This window comes from Eucyclogobius newberryi, unplaced genomic scaffold, assembly GCF_026437365.1.
Source record: "Eucyclogobius newberryi isolate DKJ021-1_F unplaced genomic scaffold, fEucNew1.0.hap1 SCAF_20, whole genome shotgun sequence".
NCBI lineage: Eukaryota > Metazoa > Chordata > Actinopteri > Gobiiformes > Gobiidae > Eucyclogobius > Eucyclogobius newberryi.
The window spans coordinates 18,357,505-18,377,507 of NW_027315835.1; the positions used below are offsets into that span (position 1 = coordinate 18,357,505).

General features: G+C 40.8%; 1 protein-coding gene across 6 annotated transcripts in view; it reads left to right on the top strand.

The window, feature by feature from the left end:
- LOC140368734 (uncharacterized) overlaps nt 1-20,003 on the top strand; it is a 37,804-nt gene that overhangs the window by 2,389 nt on the left and 15,412 nt on the right. For 4 of the 6 annotated variants that reach the window (XM_072455783.1, XM_072455781.1, XM_072455784.1 and 1 more), the window contains exons 3-6: nt 1,275-1,340; nt 16,346-16,497; nt 17,879-17,963; nt 19,697-19,994. In XM_072455783.1, the coding sequence (XP_072311884.1) occupies nt 1,275-1,340; nt 16,346-16,497; nt 17,879-17,963; nt 19,697-19,994 (601 nt within the window). Of the gene's footprint in view, nt 1-1,274; nt 1,341-16,345; nt 16,498-17,878; nt 17,964-19,299; nt 19,354-19,696; nt 19,995-20,003 lie in introns of all 6 variants that reach the window. The other 2 variants (XM_072455782.1, XM_072455785.1) reach the window with 2 other exon arrangements.

Genomic DNA, 20,003 nt, shown 5'->3' on the forward strand with positions numbered 1-20,003 from the left:
ACCGAACATTCATTTTAGCCACGTCACGAATCGAGCGAAGTTTTCATATGACAATTTCACCAGTTCAGAGCCAGCAGGAGCATCTCTCTGAGCTGATAATCCCCATTTTCCACTTGACGATTTCCTCTCTCCCCCAGTGCCACATAACAGGACACTTGCTCACTTCCCACTTATCTGTTTCCTGACTGTAATGTTCTGTTGCATCCCCAAAAAAAAAAAAAAAAAAAAGTCGAAGGGAGACTGTGGGGGAGGTGTAGGAACGGTCCCAGTTCACACAGCCGCCCTGATGGTTTCCATATGGATGTGTGCGTTTGTATGCGTGTGTGTGCGAGGGGGGCGAGTGGGCGGGCGGGGGGGCAACTCGGGATCCTTCAACCCAACCACTGTCAACAGACTGCAGCCGCTTCGACATCATCACTTTTGAGCGCGGCCCGTTCTCCCAATCAGTTTGCGGTTGCGTAGTTAGTGGTTCCATCGCAGAGCCGAGGCCCGACCAGTACACATAAATAATATAGCTGTCGACGTTAAATGAGTCATATTTTAGCAACACTTTGGTGTAGCAGGTTATACATTAAAACCGCTCCAAGTCGCTAAACCTGTTTACGGCAATGGCAGATATGTACAGGCCTTTTCTCATGGTCTGCGAAGCTTATCGGCAACCTTTGGAGACCTTGATGTGTTTGTAAGGTTACAAAGCACCTTTTAATATTTGATGTGGTGCTCCCCATTGAAGGAAATGTAACATGACAGCTTAAAAGGTGTATTTAGCGTGGACCCGAGCCAGCCAATGAGACGAGAGATTAGCTGGGAGATGTCAACGTATCATTTGCACTAAAATCAATATACAACAGCAGAATGATGAGTTGATACATATGTCTTACATGTGACCTTGCGCTTGATGAGCTCCTAACATAATTCACTATATTATGATAGTGTGGGCTCGTTGTCTTCCTTTACAAAGAACATATACAGGAAAACGGAGGATTTATTGACCGTTGTAAGGCATGAAATGCAGTCCATCTAGCTTTACAGCCTCATCGTGTAGTCTGCGCTGAGTCCGTGTTCTCCAACATCCCCTTGAGAATGTACTAACTTTTAGTGTTTGTACGTCTAAAATGGCATCACTTAGTTGAAATTGCAATGTCTCTTGTATAAATATTTCCACATTTCCTTCACGTGACCTCACCCTTAATAAAATATACATGCTTTTACTGTTGTAGCTATAACTGATACGACTCATATGACTGACTCTTTTCTTCTTTTGTCCATCACAGAAATGGCAGCGGCGGTTCTTCATCCTGTACGAGCACGGTGTCTTACGCTACGCTTTAGACGAGATGGTGAGTGAAACATGAAAGTCGACTTCATTTGAGGCTTCGGTTTACAAAAAATATCAGTTTTCACCTACCCCCTATCTCTGCCCACTGCTCTGTGCTTACGTGTGAGTCTTTTTAAAATTCAGACTTCAGGTCATACATGTAGGGTTCAAACGTGTAACTATTTTCCAACAATAAAAACGCATACATAAATTTAGCTGCTTGGTACACTGAAATGCTGCTATGAAGGGGCGTGGCCTGACTGTTTTAGATCAATATTACAACAAAGAAAACGTAAAATCGTGGAAAAAGCATAATGTGTCCTTTGACCTCAACACGATACTGATTTCTAGAGCACTACAGATGCCATGATAGATTCTAACTTGATTGTTGCTGTCATTGGAGAATGCAGTAAATTAGCCCAGCAGTGTAAACTCCAGTGAAGCGATGCCATCATGTTCTAAGTCATGTGATGAGCTGTGTTTGCTTTGGTTGAGCAAGAGTCCCCTTCAAACTTCCTGTTGCTGAGAAGAAAACTGGAAAAACGACCCGCTGCTGGATTAGATCGGTACCAACAGAGATAGTAATTATTTTTATTACAGCCGAGGGAAAAATATCTGCGATATCATCCAAGCAGTATTACAGTATAGATTTAATTAGCACTAGTGATGATTGACACACCCGGTTCTTGGCTTTATTGGGCAATATGTTGGGATAATGTTGGCAATATGTTACGATGAAAACTCCACAATTTTTCAAAGTTCATGGGTTAGGCCACAGATAGAAAAGCACTTCACATTTATAGATTGAATGGAAATGCTATTGCTATTTTGAATTTCTACGATTTAAACAATTTCAACATTATTGATATAAGTAAGTATCTTGACGTCCCTAACCCGTGTGCATCTTCTACTTGAATGAATGTTATCTTTTGGCTCTATTCTTTTTCATGGTATGTTTAAACTCTCCCGGCAGACTTTTGTTTACAGGCGTCAGTAAAAATGACACTTGAGTGATTATAATTCTTAGTCAACAAAGGCAGAACACGGATGTGCCAACCCATTCATCCTTGTGAGTGTCACTCCACATCTATTCATCTTGTTTGTGAATGGAGGATCAAAAGGAGAATTGCAAGGGTCTGACAGAGGAGCTATCAAGTGCCACTAAACATAGAGCATTTCCTGTCCGCCCGAGCTCATCCAAATAATTACTTGGTGTTGAAAAAAAAAAAACTGCTTTTGAAATTATTATTCCAAGCACTATGTGCTTGGAATAATAATTTCGTAATCTGTTTTAATCAGTTCATTATGTAAATTCCTTATATGGGTTGCACCTTTTAACAGTTGCGTCTGCGTCAACCCGAGTAAGACGTCGGCAAAGGAAGAGCAATCTGAATTTGTTATTTTGGTGACATCGGGTCAGAATTGAGTGCTGCTAGCTTTTGCCGCATAATGCTGTCTGTGACCACATCTGAAGCGGGTCGAGAGGGCCGGTTTAGGGCTCGATGAGGTGGCGGTGCCCCCTTGGTTTCTCCTCTCACTACTTTTACGGCTCTTATGTCTTGGCTCTAACCAAACCCAGATGGAGTGCGGTTCCAACCTGCAGGATGTGGCACTGCTAAAGGCCTGGGACACATCACTGTGTTCTTTTGAGCTATTGATTTAGGGATGCCCACCTACTGGGAACACCAAACATGAGTGGTTCAGTGAGATTTACATGGGGGGCTTGGTGGCTTTGAAGATGGAGATTCTTGTCACTGCAAAAGGACAGAGGCAGAATATGTGAAGAATGTACTAAGGCTGGAGAATCACTGATGGGTATTGGCATTTTTAAGATTTGGTCAATAGTACATTTTTAAACACGTAATGAAATATAAGATGATAATAACTTCATTAAGATTCCAATGCATTTCAGAACTGTAATGTTTAAATTACAGGTGTTTGGTACATAAGCCTGAGAATCAAAAACAGTGTTCAGCTTTGTTTTTCTAAAGAAAACTGCTGTGTCGGGAATCATTGCTATTTTACCTTCGCCCGATTAGTTTTTAAATGACAAAAAGACAAACAAATGGTTGCTGTTTTCTATTAGTTCAGCATGTCCCCTCTTTGCGAAAGTACAAGCTGGATTCTCCCAGAGGAGCCCAGCACAGTTATTTCAGGGGAGCGTTGCCAGGGCAACATGTTTTGTTCCTTTGTCCGCCGACAGTTGACCATGGCATGAGAAACACGGGGCAGAGTTACTCCCCGTAGTCAGGACAGGACTTGGCCCCTGTCTGTCCCGACTGGAGGGATCGGGATAGGGACAGAAAGTACTGGAAGTAGTGGAGTTGTGAGTGGGCTGTGGTGGTCTCTAGTACGGAGCTCTACGTGACGCAGCAGCTGGAGAGAAAAACAGCAGTGTTCAAAATGTTTTATTGTACTGTTAGTGCTGAGCTCTGCAGGACCCTTACAGGACCCTGTTACTGAGGGCATTTAGTCTGAGGCTGGGCCACATAGGACAGGTCAGGGACAGGTGCTTAAAAAGGGAACATCTCTATACATGTACAAATTACATCACAATTTTAGTGGTGAACATTTGTGGTGGCACTTCATTACATAATACATTGATGTAATAGATCTTTGATTGCTTATGAAAGAGTTATGAGTGTTATGCAACTAGAAAAGCAGGAATAACACAGAGTGTGTTTCATTTTCATTTTGTAGTCTGATTTCTCACAATGTTTGCACAGATAAATATGAGTAAATGAGTAATAAAAGATCCAACATATAACTGGGGGTGTGATTGAATTCTAAATCTGGCTGAGAAATGGTTACATTGTAATTCAATGCTTCTTGGTTTAATGCAGCTATGTTAAAAAAGAGAAGCAAATTAAGATTTGGTTCCTACATTAGGTTAAACAGTTTTAAAGGTGCACTACGTTTAGTGGTGAGGGGTCCGCCACAGATGTGGACTTGTAAGTCCTGACTTGGACTCGAGTCAGACTTGAGACACTATATTTTAATGACTTGAGGGTGACTTGATAAAATGGACTTGACTTGGACTTGTAGACTTTTTTCTTTACAGTTTATAGTTAGGTGTACCGGTGCGTTCAGTGTTTAATTTTACAGGAACTAACTGGAACATATCCCTTCCACTTCTCTATTTGTGACTTACTTATTTTTTAGAACCGTTCACCAAAATTATACACAAATATGAGCTGTATTTGTAATTTGGTAGAATGATTTGAAAAGACTTGAAGCTCAAAGCAGTGGACTTAGACTTGTGGACCATTGAATTGGGACTTGCAAAAATACCATGCATGTCTCCATGGAGATGGATTTAAGTTTAGATGTTGGTTTAATGCCATACTGCGTAACCTCCTCATTGAGACAAGCAGGTGGCGGATATGCATAGGAACATAATGCACCTTTTATGGCGTATACTTTCTACTTTTCACTACCGCTACCGATTTCACGTGTATCTTGTTAACTCTTTTGTGTACGGGCTGCAGTCAGATAGTGAAGCCCATCAAATCCAGCAGATATGTGCAAACAAAATGGAATGACCATGAAAACGATGTCCCCCTTGCCAAGTGTTAAATAGTTTACATCAACAAACTTCCTCCTGCCAGTGCAAGTAAACAAGCTTTTATGAGTGAAAATGACTGCATATCTCGAGGATTTTGATCATGCATATTTACAAAACGGTTCTATAAGTAGGTATTGGATAAGTCGTAACAAAATGACTGACCTATTTTCAGATGAGATGTGTATGATTGAGTAGTTAATTAAGCTAAGTGCTGTTGACACGCACATACCAGAATCTATTAGCACCTGGCTGGGAGGACATGTGGAAGGGAGTCGCCGAAGCCGCTTTAGTGACAAGAGTGGAAATGCTCACCACCCACTCGCTAATAAGCACTGGGCTCCACACAGCACTTACCTCCAGCGCCTGACCTAATTGTAACCTTTTCCCACTGACATAAGCAGACGCTCGCACTTAACACCCCCGTCATATGATGCAGGCCCACATTTTTTCTTTGTAAATCTGCTGAGGTCACACCAATTCAGACGCAGGCTCTTCTATGATTCATTTGCACAGTTTGTTAGACTTTGCAGGACCTAAAAGTACTTTCTGTGCAGATGCCAACATAGGTTTTTGCTATAAATGCACCAAAATTAAAGCTAATTTGTTTATTTAGCTAGGTCTTAACTGCATTTGTTCTTTCTGCCTAGTTGAGCTTGACCATTGTCTCATCATTTCACAACACCATCCTCATGATGTTTACGCTTCAGTTCTGAAAATGTCATGCCGTGATATAAACAGCATTGTGTTGCAGCCAAGCAGTTGGGGGCAATCAAGATAAATGTCCATCAATAATTCAACCTTTACTCTCCCTGACCTGAATTTCCTGGTCTGTAAAACCTCAAAAAATATGTCATAAATCGAGGGCTTTTGCTTTCCGGAGGATGAAATGGTGGTTTATTTTTGTGTCATATTTAAGTCATTCTTGTTCTTTTGTCGACCTGTTTTAGGCTACGCATGACTGGGGCCGAGAGCTGTGTTGGTGCCTCCGGGCAGTGTGAGCGTATGGAGTAAGTGGAGGCTAAGCACCGCGCCCCTTTAAATTAGGTATACTTATAGAAAAGCTGCACTCCAGTCCACACGGCAGAGTCCAAAGTTTGCTCGCGACAGTGAAAACAAGCAAAGGTGTATGCAAATGAAAACTGGTCGGGTTTGCTCAGGGAGAGGCTCGGCCACAGAGATACAGTGCGTGAGAGCGTTCTTGACCCCAGACCCTCCTTCCCCCTGGTTCAAGAAGCAACTGATACCCTGGAATGTAAACTTGGCCCGCTCCGGTCTATACTCGGTGACCCGGCTTTAGCTACCGAGATTGACACATGCTACCACACGCTAAACTCTTAATTATTACTTTGACATGGATTAGACTGGGAACGGTTCACATTCGCAACATCCTACTGGGTTTTTTCGTATAACTCTTGCTCTTTGCCAGGCACTTTCCTTCCGCTTTCCAAGTCAACGTGACCATTAGCATTACTAAGCGACGCAAGCTCTCAATCCTTTAGTTTACGTTTAAAGCAATTCTGTTGATCTTTCATCCGCCTACCTCTGGATTCTTCAACCATTCAGCACACAAGTCTTTTCCCGGACGTGATGGAAAAACGTTATCTTTCCCACTCGTTTAAATAGCTGTGTATTTAGTCAGAGCGTACACAACCGCAAGTGGCACTGAACCAAAGCTGCACTCTAAAAACGAAACCCCACCAGCCACTGTTATTCTCGCCATTTAAAAAAAAAAAAAATGTTTTCTCCAAATCCATGCTGTTTTAAGAGTACACCGGACCCGCACTGGCCGTGACCCAAGACAAGCAATTCCCACTCAGTTCAAACTAAATCAAATTGTGGGATCAGATGTAAGACCCGCTTCCCCTACCCGCTTTCCAGAACTTCTCACCAGTTCCAAGGTTATTATTGTGGACGCGGCCAAATCACTTAATGAGTCTGAAAATAATAGCCCTCAAATTACACGTATTATATTCAAAAGACAAAAACCGCATTGATTTCGCCTTCGCATACACAAATACAATGGCCATCTCTATTTGATTTTTTAAGAATAATCGGCTGCTTATTCAACCCAATGAGAACAAAATCAACTTCTCCTCACACGCGTAGCCCAAAGAAATCCTTGAGTTCCGTCTTAATGGTTGGTCACTGCTCCATGACATTGTGGACAGGATCATTTAACACAGGCCACCGCCTCCATCAGCACCTCCATAGAAACAAGACGCAAATTAAAGGGGTAATGGGTTCTCATAACATATCGCTTTTATTTCTTTTTTCTGGAGATTGTCAAGTGGACCAAGCCAAAAGACTGTCCAAGAGCGTCGGTCTGTGGCATTTTTTTTTTTTGCATCTTCTTTCATTTTTCCCTGATCTTTTTAACGATTTCCAACCATTCATAACCAGAATAAAAGCGTTCCCGGGGAGGCTTTGGCTAAACCAGTGGCCACTCTCTTTTCCCATCCCTTTTACCTTCACTCATTCTGCCAATCGCTTGTATCTCTTGTCTTTTCACTGCATTTCTCTGCGGCCAATAAATCATTCGCGCGGCCAGCAGTATTGTGCAACTCCTTCTCTTTCCCCCTCGAACTCTGCCTTGTCCATAAAGCCAAACAGCGCAGACGAGCTGCTTGCTTAGTTTGTCCAAAACACTGGAAAGAGACACTGACAAAAGGAGCGAGGGTGAAGGGTTAGGCGGCTCTAGGACAACCGCTAATAAAACAGTGGGGTGGGTGGCTACGTGTCAGCCAGTCTAATGTGGGGACTTTAAGACCACTCCACCTCAGTGTGAGGAAGAGTTCCTAAATGTCTCCAAGAGCTCTAGAAAGGGTTGATATCGCAGGACAGGCAGCGTTAGAATTGAATGGCTGACCAAACACATTGTACATACTACTACACTACGTGAATTAACAATACTACACTACGTGAATTAACAATGTTTCTACTAGAGGTGGTCATATTTGAAAGTATTGCTAATTCTAAAATGGTTGACATTTGAAGGCATTATAAAGGCACATGTTGTGATTAATGTTGACAAAAATGAATATTTAGATATTTAGGGTGGTATTTTGATGACAATATTCAGACTATGTTCAACAATTAATCAGGAATATGCTAAAATATGCCTGTAAATCTATTAGTTGTGGTTGAAATGTGAATAGACCATACATTTTGCCACACAGGGCAGAAATATCACATTATATTCTTGTTTTGGAGATTGCAAATCATGTTTGTATCTTTTTGAAATCATTTTAATTATAGATATAGATATAGCTATAGATAGATTGCATATCTCCAAGCCAACAATTGTAAGATTTTCCTTTTTTGATATGTATCCCAACCTTTAATGGGAATATTGGATTCCCCAAACTGTTGATTATGTTTGTCAATACATATCTAAAATCTTTCCTTATCTTTTTTGCTTTCTTCTATGAATAACCAAACCGCATTTATTCACTTTATTGGTTAATTTTAGTGTAGAAATACCTTGTTCAAGAGACATTCGATGTACATTTTAATATTGTCCTACATTTGCATTTGTTTTGAAGATTAAATAACAGATTTAAACTGGTCATACATCCCAGTGTAGACATCTTTGTTGGATAATGAGTAATTGTGTGGCTTATCTCGTCGGCTGAATCCGTGACGTCTTGAGTGGCCCCAGCTGCAGTGGTGTGTCATTCTGCACTATGACAGGTGCAGGTGTGCGGATGACCTTTCACCTTTTACCTCAGCTTGGTCACCCGCCAGTCCAGCCACCTGTCGGGGTTGTGGATGTGAGCGAGAGCAAGATATTAATAGAGAAGGAAAGTGCATCTGAAGAAGTGCGGCTGCCAAAAGTCTGGAAAAGTCCGATAACATTGAATAGATCATTAATTTTACAACTACATGTTATGTCAAGATGTAAAAACAAGAAAAAGCTGTTTATGTGTTCTTTCAGTATAGGTCTGTAGCAACATTTTTGGACTCATTTGATAGATAAATGGATCCTAAATTTCCCGTGTATATTTGCCTTTAAGGCTAATTCGCGTTGACTTACTCCGGCTTTGGCAGATTTGCAGTGTATATTAAAGAGTTATTAAGCAGTCTGAGTACAGCTCTTATGCAATTCCTCCTCACACAGCGAAATGAGTTACAGAAACGCAAGTCTGGGTAAATGGTTGCAGAGGGATTGATACATTTGAACTTGTTTTGATCGTATTTTGTACAGTTTTGCAATCATTTCACATGAGTTATGATGCACATTTTCCTAAACTCCAGAGGGAAACAACGGTATGGTCAATGATCTTGGTCTATTCTTTACTGTATAAATAATAAATTGCGTTTTCTTACAAACCAGCCAGTATATTGGTCAAAATAGTGTTGGCAAAAGTAAATAATGGAGTGATATTACTATGCGTCCTGAATAACAGCGTCCTTACAGGCTTCTCTCCAGGCGCTGCAGGACTGAGCCATTGATCAGATGATAAGACTTGCTAATTTACCTATTTATTAGTGTTGTTAGTCACTTTTAACCCACAGTATTTACATTCGATTGGATATTTAACTTTTTGCCGGATGAAACGGTATATTCATCGTGATAGTAGTAGTGTTTACATCCAAACATGAGGATAAACTGTAATTGGACAGTTATTACCTTGCATTAATTCATTCACAGTGGAGAAACTATCAGTACACACGACTGACCATAAAATGAGCGCTCATTTGTTAATGCACAAACTTGATTCGGACTTCTCTTGATATCTCTTCTTAGAATCAATAGTGTAGGTGTAGTGACTTTGGCCAATGTTGTTTTTATTATTCTTTATTAACTTAGGGCTGTAGTCGACCGAAACCATGACCTTTACAAAGTATCTCTGATTGTAAGCCACAATGTCAATGTCTGTGGACGTTCAACTCCTATACAATATCTTACAATATCAGTATTTTTATTATATTAAAAGTAAAAACATATGTGTCACATTTAAAATAAAAAAATCTAGGTTGGGAGATTCAAATAAACAGCATCTTGTCAAATAAAGACAAGACTTTCCTCGCACACACCCTAGTTCATTCCGCATTCTCCTGGGCGTACCCGTAACACAGTTTGGGAAGCACTGGACTAAACGAACAAAGACTTGCAGCCCTAGTATGTAATGATCTAGTATCGGAGAGAGTTGGCAGTTTCAAACCGCACACGGAGCTTTGCGAGCTGCCAAGGCGACATGACGCGACTCGACTCGACGTGAGCACCTGTTTCTGCAACTTTCCCAGCCTCAGACTCAGACGTATATTCCTCACCGTCTTGCTCTTCAGTCTCTTATTGTCGTGCATAAACTGCTCATCACTTTTAACAGTTCTATTTCTGGTGTACTGCACAAAGTAGCTGCCTCAATAGCACAGAAAGTCCCCGTCCTCCTCCTCCTCCTCTGCATCCACTGCTCTGTCAGCTGCTGGCCTTCTATTACTGCATTAAACCACCCACGTCCTCTCACCGTTTTTTCATAACCAGAGCCTCGTTCAGCCACCCACGGGCGTCTCTTGTATACCTGCTACAGCTCGACTCTGTTCCCTGTTAAATCGCCTGGCCTCGTTTCTCCATGTAACCCAGTTTGCAGATACCTATAGTGTTCTACTCATCTAAATATTGTGCAAGCATACTAGGGGCATGAGGTGTGTTGGCCTGGAGGATTTGCCTCAGCCTTGCAACAGCGATATCCCAACCATATGTCTCATTTTATAGCGCTGTATAGGTATTAACGCAGGGGCCAAGGTAACTATCATCGAGCTCAAAGTTGTGGGTTGAAATTACAGGACCGTGAAGACTCCAGGCCAGTGATGATTGTAATCGCGGCCATGACCAATCTATCGGCTCTGGCACTAACCCTGATTGCTACATGTGTGCTCTACGTATGATCTCCGCAAATCGAGGAAGACTATTTTTTTTTTCTTCCTCCTTCAATCGAGGTGACTCCATCCGTCTGGCACCTGAGGACATTTCCCCTACAGCTGCTTATTGGCATGCTAGCTCCCATCCGGAAAATGTCTGTTTACGCCTGTTGTGCTAAGTTGCTACGGAAAGATTTATTGCATAATTGCTGTTATCGGCAATGAGCAAATGATGTTGGACCCTGAAGAGACCCGATTCGCGGGCCATGTTTCGTGAGTCAAGATGAAGCTATGCCAGTTCATCAATTCTACTCCTGGACTTCACTTTCCCAATGACCGCAGTAAAATGGCTGTTGATAGAAGGACTTGGAAGTGGCACAAGTCAATCCTGTTGTTACATGTCTAAAGTAAATGAACAAGAGGCTACACAACACGCAAATTTGTCAGTGCACTTTCTGGAGACAGGCAGGCACCTCATATCAAATCACAGATGTTTGTAATGGCAGGATTTGAAAGGAGGTCTGTGACTAAGATGCCATATCTCCTCACATGAGCTGAAACATAAGCTGAAAAGCACATTGAGTCAGTTGTTTCGCTAAAAGCCTTGTCATCCTTCATTGTATTCCTAAATGAGTCATTTTAACGGCACTTTTGATTTCCACCACCAGAACACTGTCTCTGGAACGTCGATGGCAGAAGAGAATTCGCTTTGCAACCAAAAATTTAAAGTGGACCATCAAACGACTGCCAAAAGAAGCAAATATTTCTGCTGCTGTGTCATAAGGGAGAAGGGGATGTTTTGTTAAGATGTTGAATGGCCAAGTTTAAAAGAAGTCAGGAGTGAAAGGTGTACATGCTCTGGGATTCCTAATGATCATGTTCTAAACAGCTTTTCTCCATAATGAACCCTAATGTAATGCTACAAAACCTCTGGATGGAGATCACAGAACATACATATAGTATAGCAGAAGTGAGAGGCTCAAATCAAACACATAACATGTCCATGTACAGTAATTTCACTGCGTATAGAGTTGACCTAAGGCCAAATAAAATGGCTTCCGAATGTGTAAACTGGCATTATTCGGTGTTGTTATATGAGTACGATGAAATGCATCGTTTCAGCATGAAATTACTATTGTTGAGCATTGGCAGAACACATCTGTGGAGTGATGCCATTTGAAATAACTTGAAGTGCTGCCACTATATTTTCTCTGGATTCACAGATGGGTTAAAAATAATGAAAAAATAAAATAAAATAAAGGAAGAGACTTGTTTTGGGTTCGCTGAAATATTGATAATAGGGAAACCGTGTCAGGTGGTCAAGGGGTCGTCTGATTCCTTACCCATTCCTGCAATTATTCTGAAACATATCTCTATGTACACACAATCATTCAACTAATGATTTTATATTACAATATTATTATTGTTTTTTTTTTACAAATGTTAAAACTTTAGTCTAACTTAATAATATGGCTGTACAATTTGGGAAAAATGTCTAGTTGCGATTTTTCCGTCAAGCATTGCATTTGCGACTAGATATACAAATTTATTTATAAATATTATAAATAATAAAACGACAATGTTCAATTCAATTAACATTTTAGTTCATTTGCAATTTGCACAGTAAATTGTGTTCAGGAGAATTAGCCAAAAGACTGTATATTTTGTTCAATGTAGAGAAATGTTGTGATTTGCAAATTGCGTTTATTCAAATTGCGAATTTGATTTGATTGTGATTAATCTTGCAGCACTACTTACCATACATTTGGTCAATTTGGGATGGATTTTTAAATCTTAATTTCAGCACCGGCAAATACCGGATATCGGTATCTGCTCCAAAAAATTTATAATAATTCAAAATAAAAATAAATGGACCATCCCTGCATCCAACCTTGGTGTGTCATCTGGCTTTTCTTGTCTTCAAAGTTACAAGTGCAAAGCATAAACAACAACACAGTGTGGTAATAAAAAAAAAGAGATCATTTACAGTATGCAAATAATCAAAGTTATTTGAGTGGATTGTGACCATCACCTGGAACATTTCTGTACTTCTTTAAGACAATGGGCAACATAGTGTCATTTGAAATGTCTGAACTTGGACTTCAGATTGGACCATTACTGCATATCTTTACAATGTGGAATTGGATAAACCACATCAACATGGACATCTGTGTTCTTCTCTCGTTGCTACTAGTTACCACATTGACATCATGAGTATACTCAGAACCAGCGCTAATGATGCATGATTTCGCCTGTTCCTATTAGTCTCCCTGTCTTCGCACAAATGTGTAGCATGTGTCCAGTGCTGATTGCTGATGCCCAGAGCGCTCATCCTTCTGGTACACTGAAACCAGATCACTTCCTGATTTGTCCCTCATTCCATCGCGACTCGCTGGCTCCCACCGAGACAGTAGCCACACTATTGTCTGCTCAACTTTAGAGACAGGAATAAGTTTATGCTGCCTTCATAATTTCCCTGATTGACAGATCACAAAAGGACACTTGTTGTCTCCCGGTCATTTCCTCGTTGAGGGTTAAAGGGAGGAGTGGCTCTGTTGACTGTAGCAGCTGACAATCCTGCATTGTGTGAACGGACGCTGCTCCACAAAGGCCTCATTGTGGCGAGTGGTGGCCCAGAGAGAGGGGACCGAGACTGGGCTTAGGTGGCAGAGTGATGAGGGTTCGATGGGGCCTGAGTCTGGGGGTATAAGATCCACTGGGACTGGTCCAATCCACTGTGTGTGAAACAAGTACATTGCCCCTAGTGTAGTTATGATGTAGCAAGCTTTGTGTTTCAGTGTTGGAGAAATTCTCACCCCTTCAAGAGCTCAATTTTAAGATTCCAGAGTGCGTTGATACTGGATTTAGACTTATCACAATAAGAATTTTTGAAGTGCACTGAATTGCTGCTACAAAAATCAGGATAAACGATGATATTGAAACTGCTTTATGCCACTGACAGCAGGAGAATATAGTGAATAAATTGTGCAATATTTTTCAATAACATGAGCTGCAACAAATAAATGACAATGAAACGCACTGTAATTGGTTGATGTCAATAAAGTGATTAAAGTTACTTATTCCACTCTGTACAGCTCAGATCTCCCCAAAGTGCAAAGAAAATGGGAATGATAAAAATGTACACGATACATTTTATTTATTAATATTGTTCCAGCTTTAATTTATTGAACAATGAGTTGATATAGGAATCATCAATCATGACAGGCTTAACTGGATGGTTAACATATGTATTTTGGATTTCCCAATAACATAATTCATTTTTTAGCTAAAAAAAACCCCCAAAAAACACAAAATCGCAAGAAATCCATCTTAAAATGAGGACATTTTCACTACCTTTGCCACCTATATTTACCATGACTACCCAGATAAGTACAGAGGGCTTTGTATCTCTGAGCTATTACAGAATACATACTGCATTAGTGTCTTTCATAGGCCACCTACTGAGCATCCAATCTCTATCCCGCTCTTTAATCAAAGCCGTTGTCAGCGATTTATTTCCGCAGGCGGCTTAACCAGCTCATGCAACTGTTTCCTGAATTTGAAATATTCAGCTGTTTATCCCGCACATGCACTTTGTATACAGAGACAGATGGCCACACAAGTTTTCATTGACATAATTTGTCCTCCCTCTTTCCGCCCGCTCAAGTCTTAATCTCCATTCTTATGTCACCGTGCACTAAACTTCCTCGGTCGACTCCATGTCTGAGATTGACAGGACTCTCATGTCAAGCTGACGCTGACCCTCGACCCTGGCCCTCGCCCAGCTGTCCCGTGTCTATTTGTCACGCCCGGCTGTCGTACGACCCTCTCACCTCCGCGTTAAGGGCCCTTTGCCGACGGTGCCATTTCAATCAAAACTTCCTCTCTGGTCGTTTGCTGTGGTAGTTATTGTGCCACCTGTCACTTCGAGCTGCCATGTTGTTCACTCGTTTGTTTTCGTAGTTGAGTAATAGTCTGTTTTCTCTTCTCACTGTGGAGCTGAAAACGGAAACAGATTTAGCGGTGACAGGGTACACAGCTTCTTTTAAAGCCCCTCAGAGAAAGATTAGCCGAAACGGTTAACTATTGACTTCTCTGTCTCTACATAGTTATGCTTGGTGTCCGTGGTAACACCATTTTAGTTGGGTTTATGTTTGGCATTGTCTCTTGTGGAGGTTGTACAAAACTGGCAGAAATAATATTTTATATCAAGCATATTTTGGGCAACAATCAAAGGATATTTTTGCAACTCATCCAGAAAGTACTGAGGAGCCTGGAAATGGCTTGATTCCACTGCACAAGAGGTAAATAGTCTGTGAAAAAGACTGCACTGTGAGTTTCTGTGCTTTTTCTTTAAGCAGCTCAAGTTTTATTAGAACCATTAGGACATTTTGTTGTGTGCCTCAAAATGCAAGGTTCAATGAAATAAAATAAAAAACATTCTGAAACTTGAATCATAGACTGTTAAATAACCCAACAAAGTGTCCCATTGTGACTTTTTATACTCATTTTTAAATCATGTATTCTCTGCAAATGAGTAATGCTGCTCACAAAAGCCTATGTAAACACACATTACCCATAAGTCATTGTACACTCACACTGTATTATAGTTCAAATCCTTCGTTCATGGCTAACAGATGGCATCCATGTCAGAGTGTGTGCATAGTTGGCTTTACACCTCCGAGCCAGGCATCAGACAGATTAAACTGTGCGCCGCTCTCCTCTGTGAACTCATGAACTTGGACTGTTTATAAATGGAACAGACAGTCCTTTTCAGGCTCCACACTCCGCCATCGTATATTACATCGGCACGGAGACAGGTGTCCTACATGTTTACATAAAAGTTGGTTTAAGGTGAGAAATCTGAAGGGAGAGACTTGTTTTACTGGTAAATACAATGCTTTTTGAATCTTTTGGGAAATGGAGGATGTTATATGTGTGTAAAAGAAAAAAGTATGGAAATAACAATAATTCATTCACAAATGGGTGGCTAAAACGGCTGAAACTTGCTGTTTAATCTTCCAAATAATGGTAAAAAGTTATATTTCTGCACTTTTGTTGTCACTTTGAGTCATTTCATTAACTTTTTTCTCTTTTTTTGTACAGTTGTGTCCAATGCAGCTTATTAAACATTCACCCCTGAACTGTAATATCCCCCTTTTAAGTTCTGCTATGATCACTATACCGGTGTGACGTTGACTCCAGTGTAAAGGCATATTCAAAACTGCAGCTGACCCTTCGTTTAGGTTGCTACAAATATTTTATGACAGCTCTAAAAATGATGGACAGCCATAAACGTCAAATATAAATCACTTACCAGCGCCCTATAAAGATTCCTAAAAAGCCCTTTTCACCCTATATAATCATTACATAATACATCTATGTGCGAGCAAATATTTGACGTATTAAATATAAACCAGATCGGTACCAGCAGCCTTTTGCACAGCCTGCCGGATCAGCGTGGGCCGCGTGAAGCCTGGCATGAAAATAGCTGGTGGGTGGGCAGTGTGCGAAGACAAGCCGACCATGTGCGCTTATGAGCAGCCTCTTCTGTTTGCACTATTTTGATGCATTTTGTTACTCATTTCTCTGCCCCGCAGCCCAGCACTCTGCCCCAGGGCACCATCAACATGAACCAGTGCTCGGACGTCGTCGATGGAGAGTCCAGGACGGGCCAGAAGAACTCCCTGTGCATCATCACGCCGGACAAAGAGCATTTTATTCGGGCTGAGTGTAAGGAAATCATCAATGGGTAAGATACATTGTCAATACATGCTTACGTACTGCTATGTCGTTAATGCTGATGGAAGTAGCAGAGGGGGTGTGAGGGGTAACTAGACTGTTGGGGAATGGGCTTATGTTGCTGCTCTGCCCCCTGCTGTCTGTTTGAAGAAGTGCACCCACACCAATTGGATTCCAGTGACTCTGCACATTCCTCCAGTCTCCTCAAATTCTCTTAACAGGATTCCAAGCTACACTGAAATGTCCCCATTTTCAGACAAACAAAGGTTCTCTAATTAGTGAGGCGCGGATTGATACCAAATATCAATATATATATACTGCTGCTGGTAGAGGTATGGAAAAGTATCACGAACAATTTTAGTACATTATAAAGTAAATTTTTTTTGTAATACATTGTTTATATTTTAGATTTTCTGCTCACATATTTAGTTCAATATGAGGCTGAAAGAAAAACATGATCAAATTGTTCACAGTCAGGGAGTATTGCGATATTTGCCATAGTATCGGATCGAAACAAAAATAACTGGTGTCGCCACGATCTCTTTTTATTTTATTTGTGAATACGTTGCATTAAACCACTCATCAAGAGACATTGTCCAAACAAATAATCAATTATTATAAAAGCGTTTCACACTTATTATAATATACGCATACAAATCTACTGTACAAATGTACAGAATTGAAATGTGCCATGTTTCTGACCACACATTCCGCCCCACTGTCCCTGGCAGTAGCTATACTTGGCATCTGTGACTCATGGCAACCACTCCTCTGCTACCTGCTGCCTCTCCACACACGTCCAATCATCTGGCTCGCATGTGTTGGTCCAGGGCCTTCTCTTTATCATTATTCCCCCTGGCGCGCTTGTACTTATCTTAACATTATAGCTTTTTAAATTGTGCTAAACCAATGTATGTTTTTGCTGGGTGTTTTGTTAAACTGCCCACATATTTATTTGTCCAGCACGCCCTCATCATTAGCCACAAGTGACGTGTCTGCATTGGGTAAACTCAAGCGCTCACAGCTGTGACGGCTTGGTTTTAAAGGCTCACACATTATCTTAGTACGTTTCACGCATGCTTTTGGGTAGATTCACACACGGATCCATTGTTCGCATCTGGCTTTTAGAACAGAGTTTGGAAGTAAGGTGAAGTTCAACTGGGGAGGTTTATTAAAACAACCTATGCACGTTTATGAACCCATTAAATAAGCATAAAACATAGAAACATTTTTCAGTTAATCTTTATTCTAGGGTATGCATTAGGTATTAACATAAATGCTAATAAATGAAGAATTAACAAACAAACAAAAAAGGTGTATGGAGTTTTTTGTTGTAAAATAAATTTGGTTTAGCACATACTAAATAACTATAATTTGTTCAACATTTGCAGGTGGCAGGAAGCTCTGACTGTCTACCCAAGGACCAATAAGCAAAACCAGAAGAAAAAGAGAAAAGTTGATCCTCCAACTCAGCAGGTAAAACTTTCCACTGAGTAGTTTCTGTATTCTCGTCTTTCCCACACTGTGGGAATGATGCATTACGTCATAAAATAATTTAAAGTAGATATGACTCATGACTAGAGTGATGTTAAATAATACTGTTTATGTCATAGTTTTTCATTTTCCAGGTTTTCACTAACAAGCTAAAGAAAACTGAATTTCATCAACTGGACAAATGTTTCAGACTTTTCAAACAGGATTTAAATAGTTTTTGCTATGGGACCGAGGGATTAGATGAGAAATTTTTTATCTTTTGTGCACAGTTTTTGAATAGAATGTGCACATTTGTTGGCGTCTAAAAACACCCTCTTCTTCCTAATCAAATTTAAACTCTCAACTTTAATCAGAATAAAATAATCTTAATGACCAAGGCAGCACAATATAAAGTAAATATAAAGTATCAATATCACAGTTTTAGCTAACGCAAAATTGATAGCCCAACAAACTAAATATATTGATGACGACACGTCCTGACCACCCAGCTTTGTGGACGTTTCTCTTTGCAGTGCCCCAATTTCGAAGCTTGTTAGGCTTTTTTGAGTTGTCTGTGAAGTTCATTGTCCCCTAATGACAGCGCCCCGGGACAGAGTGGAGCTAAAACAAAGTGACTCATTTGCAGAGTCTGTGCTGACACCACAGTGACCTCCGTGCGCCCTTGGCTGTCACCTTGGTCATTTAGTTTTGTCACTTTTTTCTGCCGTGAGCAACTTATTCTGTCAAGGTTACGAGTAACAACCTAGACATTGCTTTGGATGGATGTTTTCACCACAATGGGAAAACCCACAATACATTGTCATAATTAGTATATTGCATCTAGACGTGGAATCAACGGTGTGACCAAAATGGCTGTTATTATACTATTGGCGAATACATATTGTGGATGAGGAGTTGATTTGAAATTATTATAGTCAGATACTTGGGCTACCTCATATTTTCCACATCTGTCAAGACCACATTGAGCTGTCCTCCCACTTTAACTTATCCATAGAGACATAGGCTTGGAAACTCCTCCAACTGCACACTCTGGTGCAGAAGCATATATTTGCATTTTGGGCAGTGCCTTTCAATTTAACCATGTGATGAGGAATGACAACAAAATTACGTGTCAGGATCATTCTCTGTCTCATATTGCAAATAAGCTGAGTTTTCAACTGCGTGCACCAAACTGTCTGCTGAGTGTTTTAGTTTCAATGAACTACACTATTACTTGAATGGTTAATAAAAACATAGAATTTTTTACATTATTATTATTATTATTATTAATCCTCATTAATAGCATACATTGACATCATAGACTTTCTGTGATTGGCAGGATGGACTAACGCCAAACCAGTGTTTTTCCATTGAAGGCATGAATGGACATCCAGTGAGTTCAGCTTAAGCCAAACCTTTATGTTTATCCTGATTTCCACTCTTAGCTTGTATAATCTATTTGATCAAGGAAGTAGTGTTCGCTTTATCGTGAAAATCAGATGTGTACCATCACACAGTTCATGTGAGTTGCTTTTCTTTGGAAATGTTCCTTCTCTTCCTTCAGGCTTGCATAATCTTGGGTTGTGCTGTGATAAGCAATGATTTTTATCATCAGGCAGCTTTTCAAAAAATCTTTTCAAGATTTCAAAATTAACTTTACAATTTAATTTACAGTCATGAAAATGTAATTTAACTTCCACCTAATTTTCTTTTCCCATTGACACTCCTTTTTGTAGCCCTTCTCTGATCTCACCTCCTATTGTGTCCTCCCCTCTTCTCATGTATTTGTCCTGACCCAAACTCCTGACCAGGAGCCAGGCCCAGCCAAAGTGACAGTGACCAGCAGCAGTGTGGGCAGTGTCCCGTGTGTGCCCAGCAGCATAGCCAGTGCAGAGCGCGTCCCGACCAGCCGGGCCTCTCTGTGGCAAGAGGAGAGCCGTTGGAGCCGGAGCACCATCCCCTGCAGCCGAAGCGCATCCTGTATCAGTCAGCTGAGCCAGAGCCAGCCAGACCCCAGGACCAACACTCAGGACGGTGGGCAGA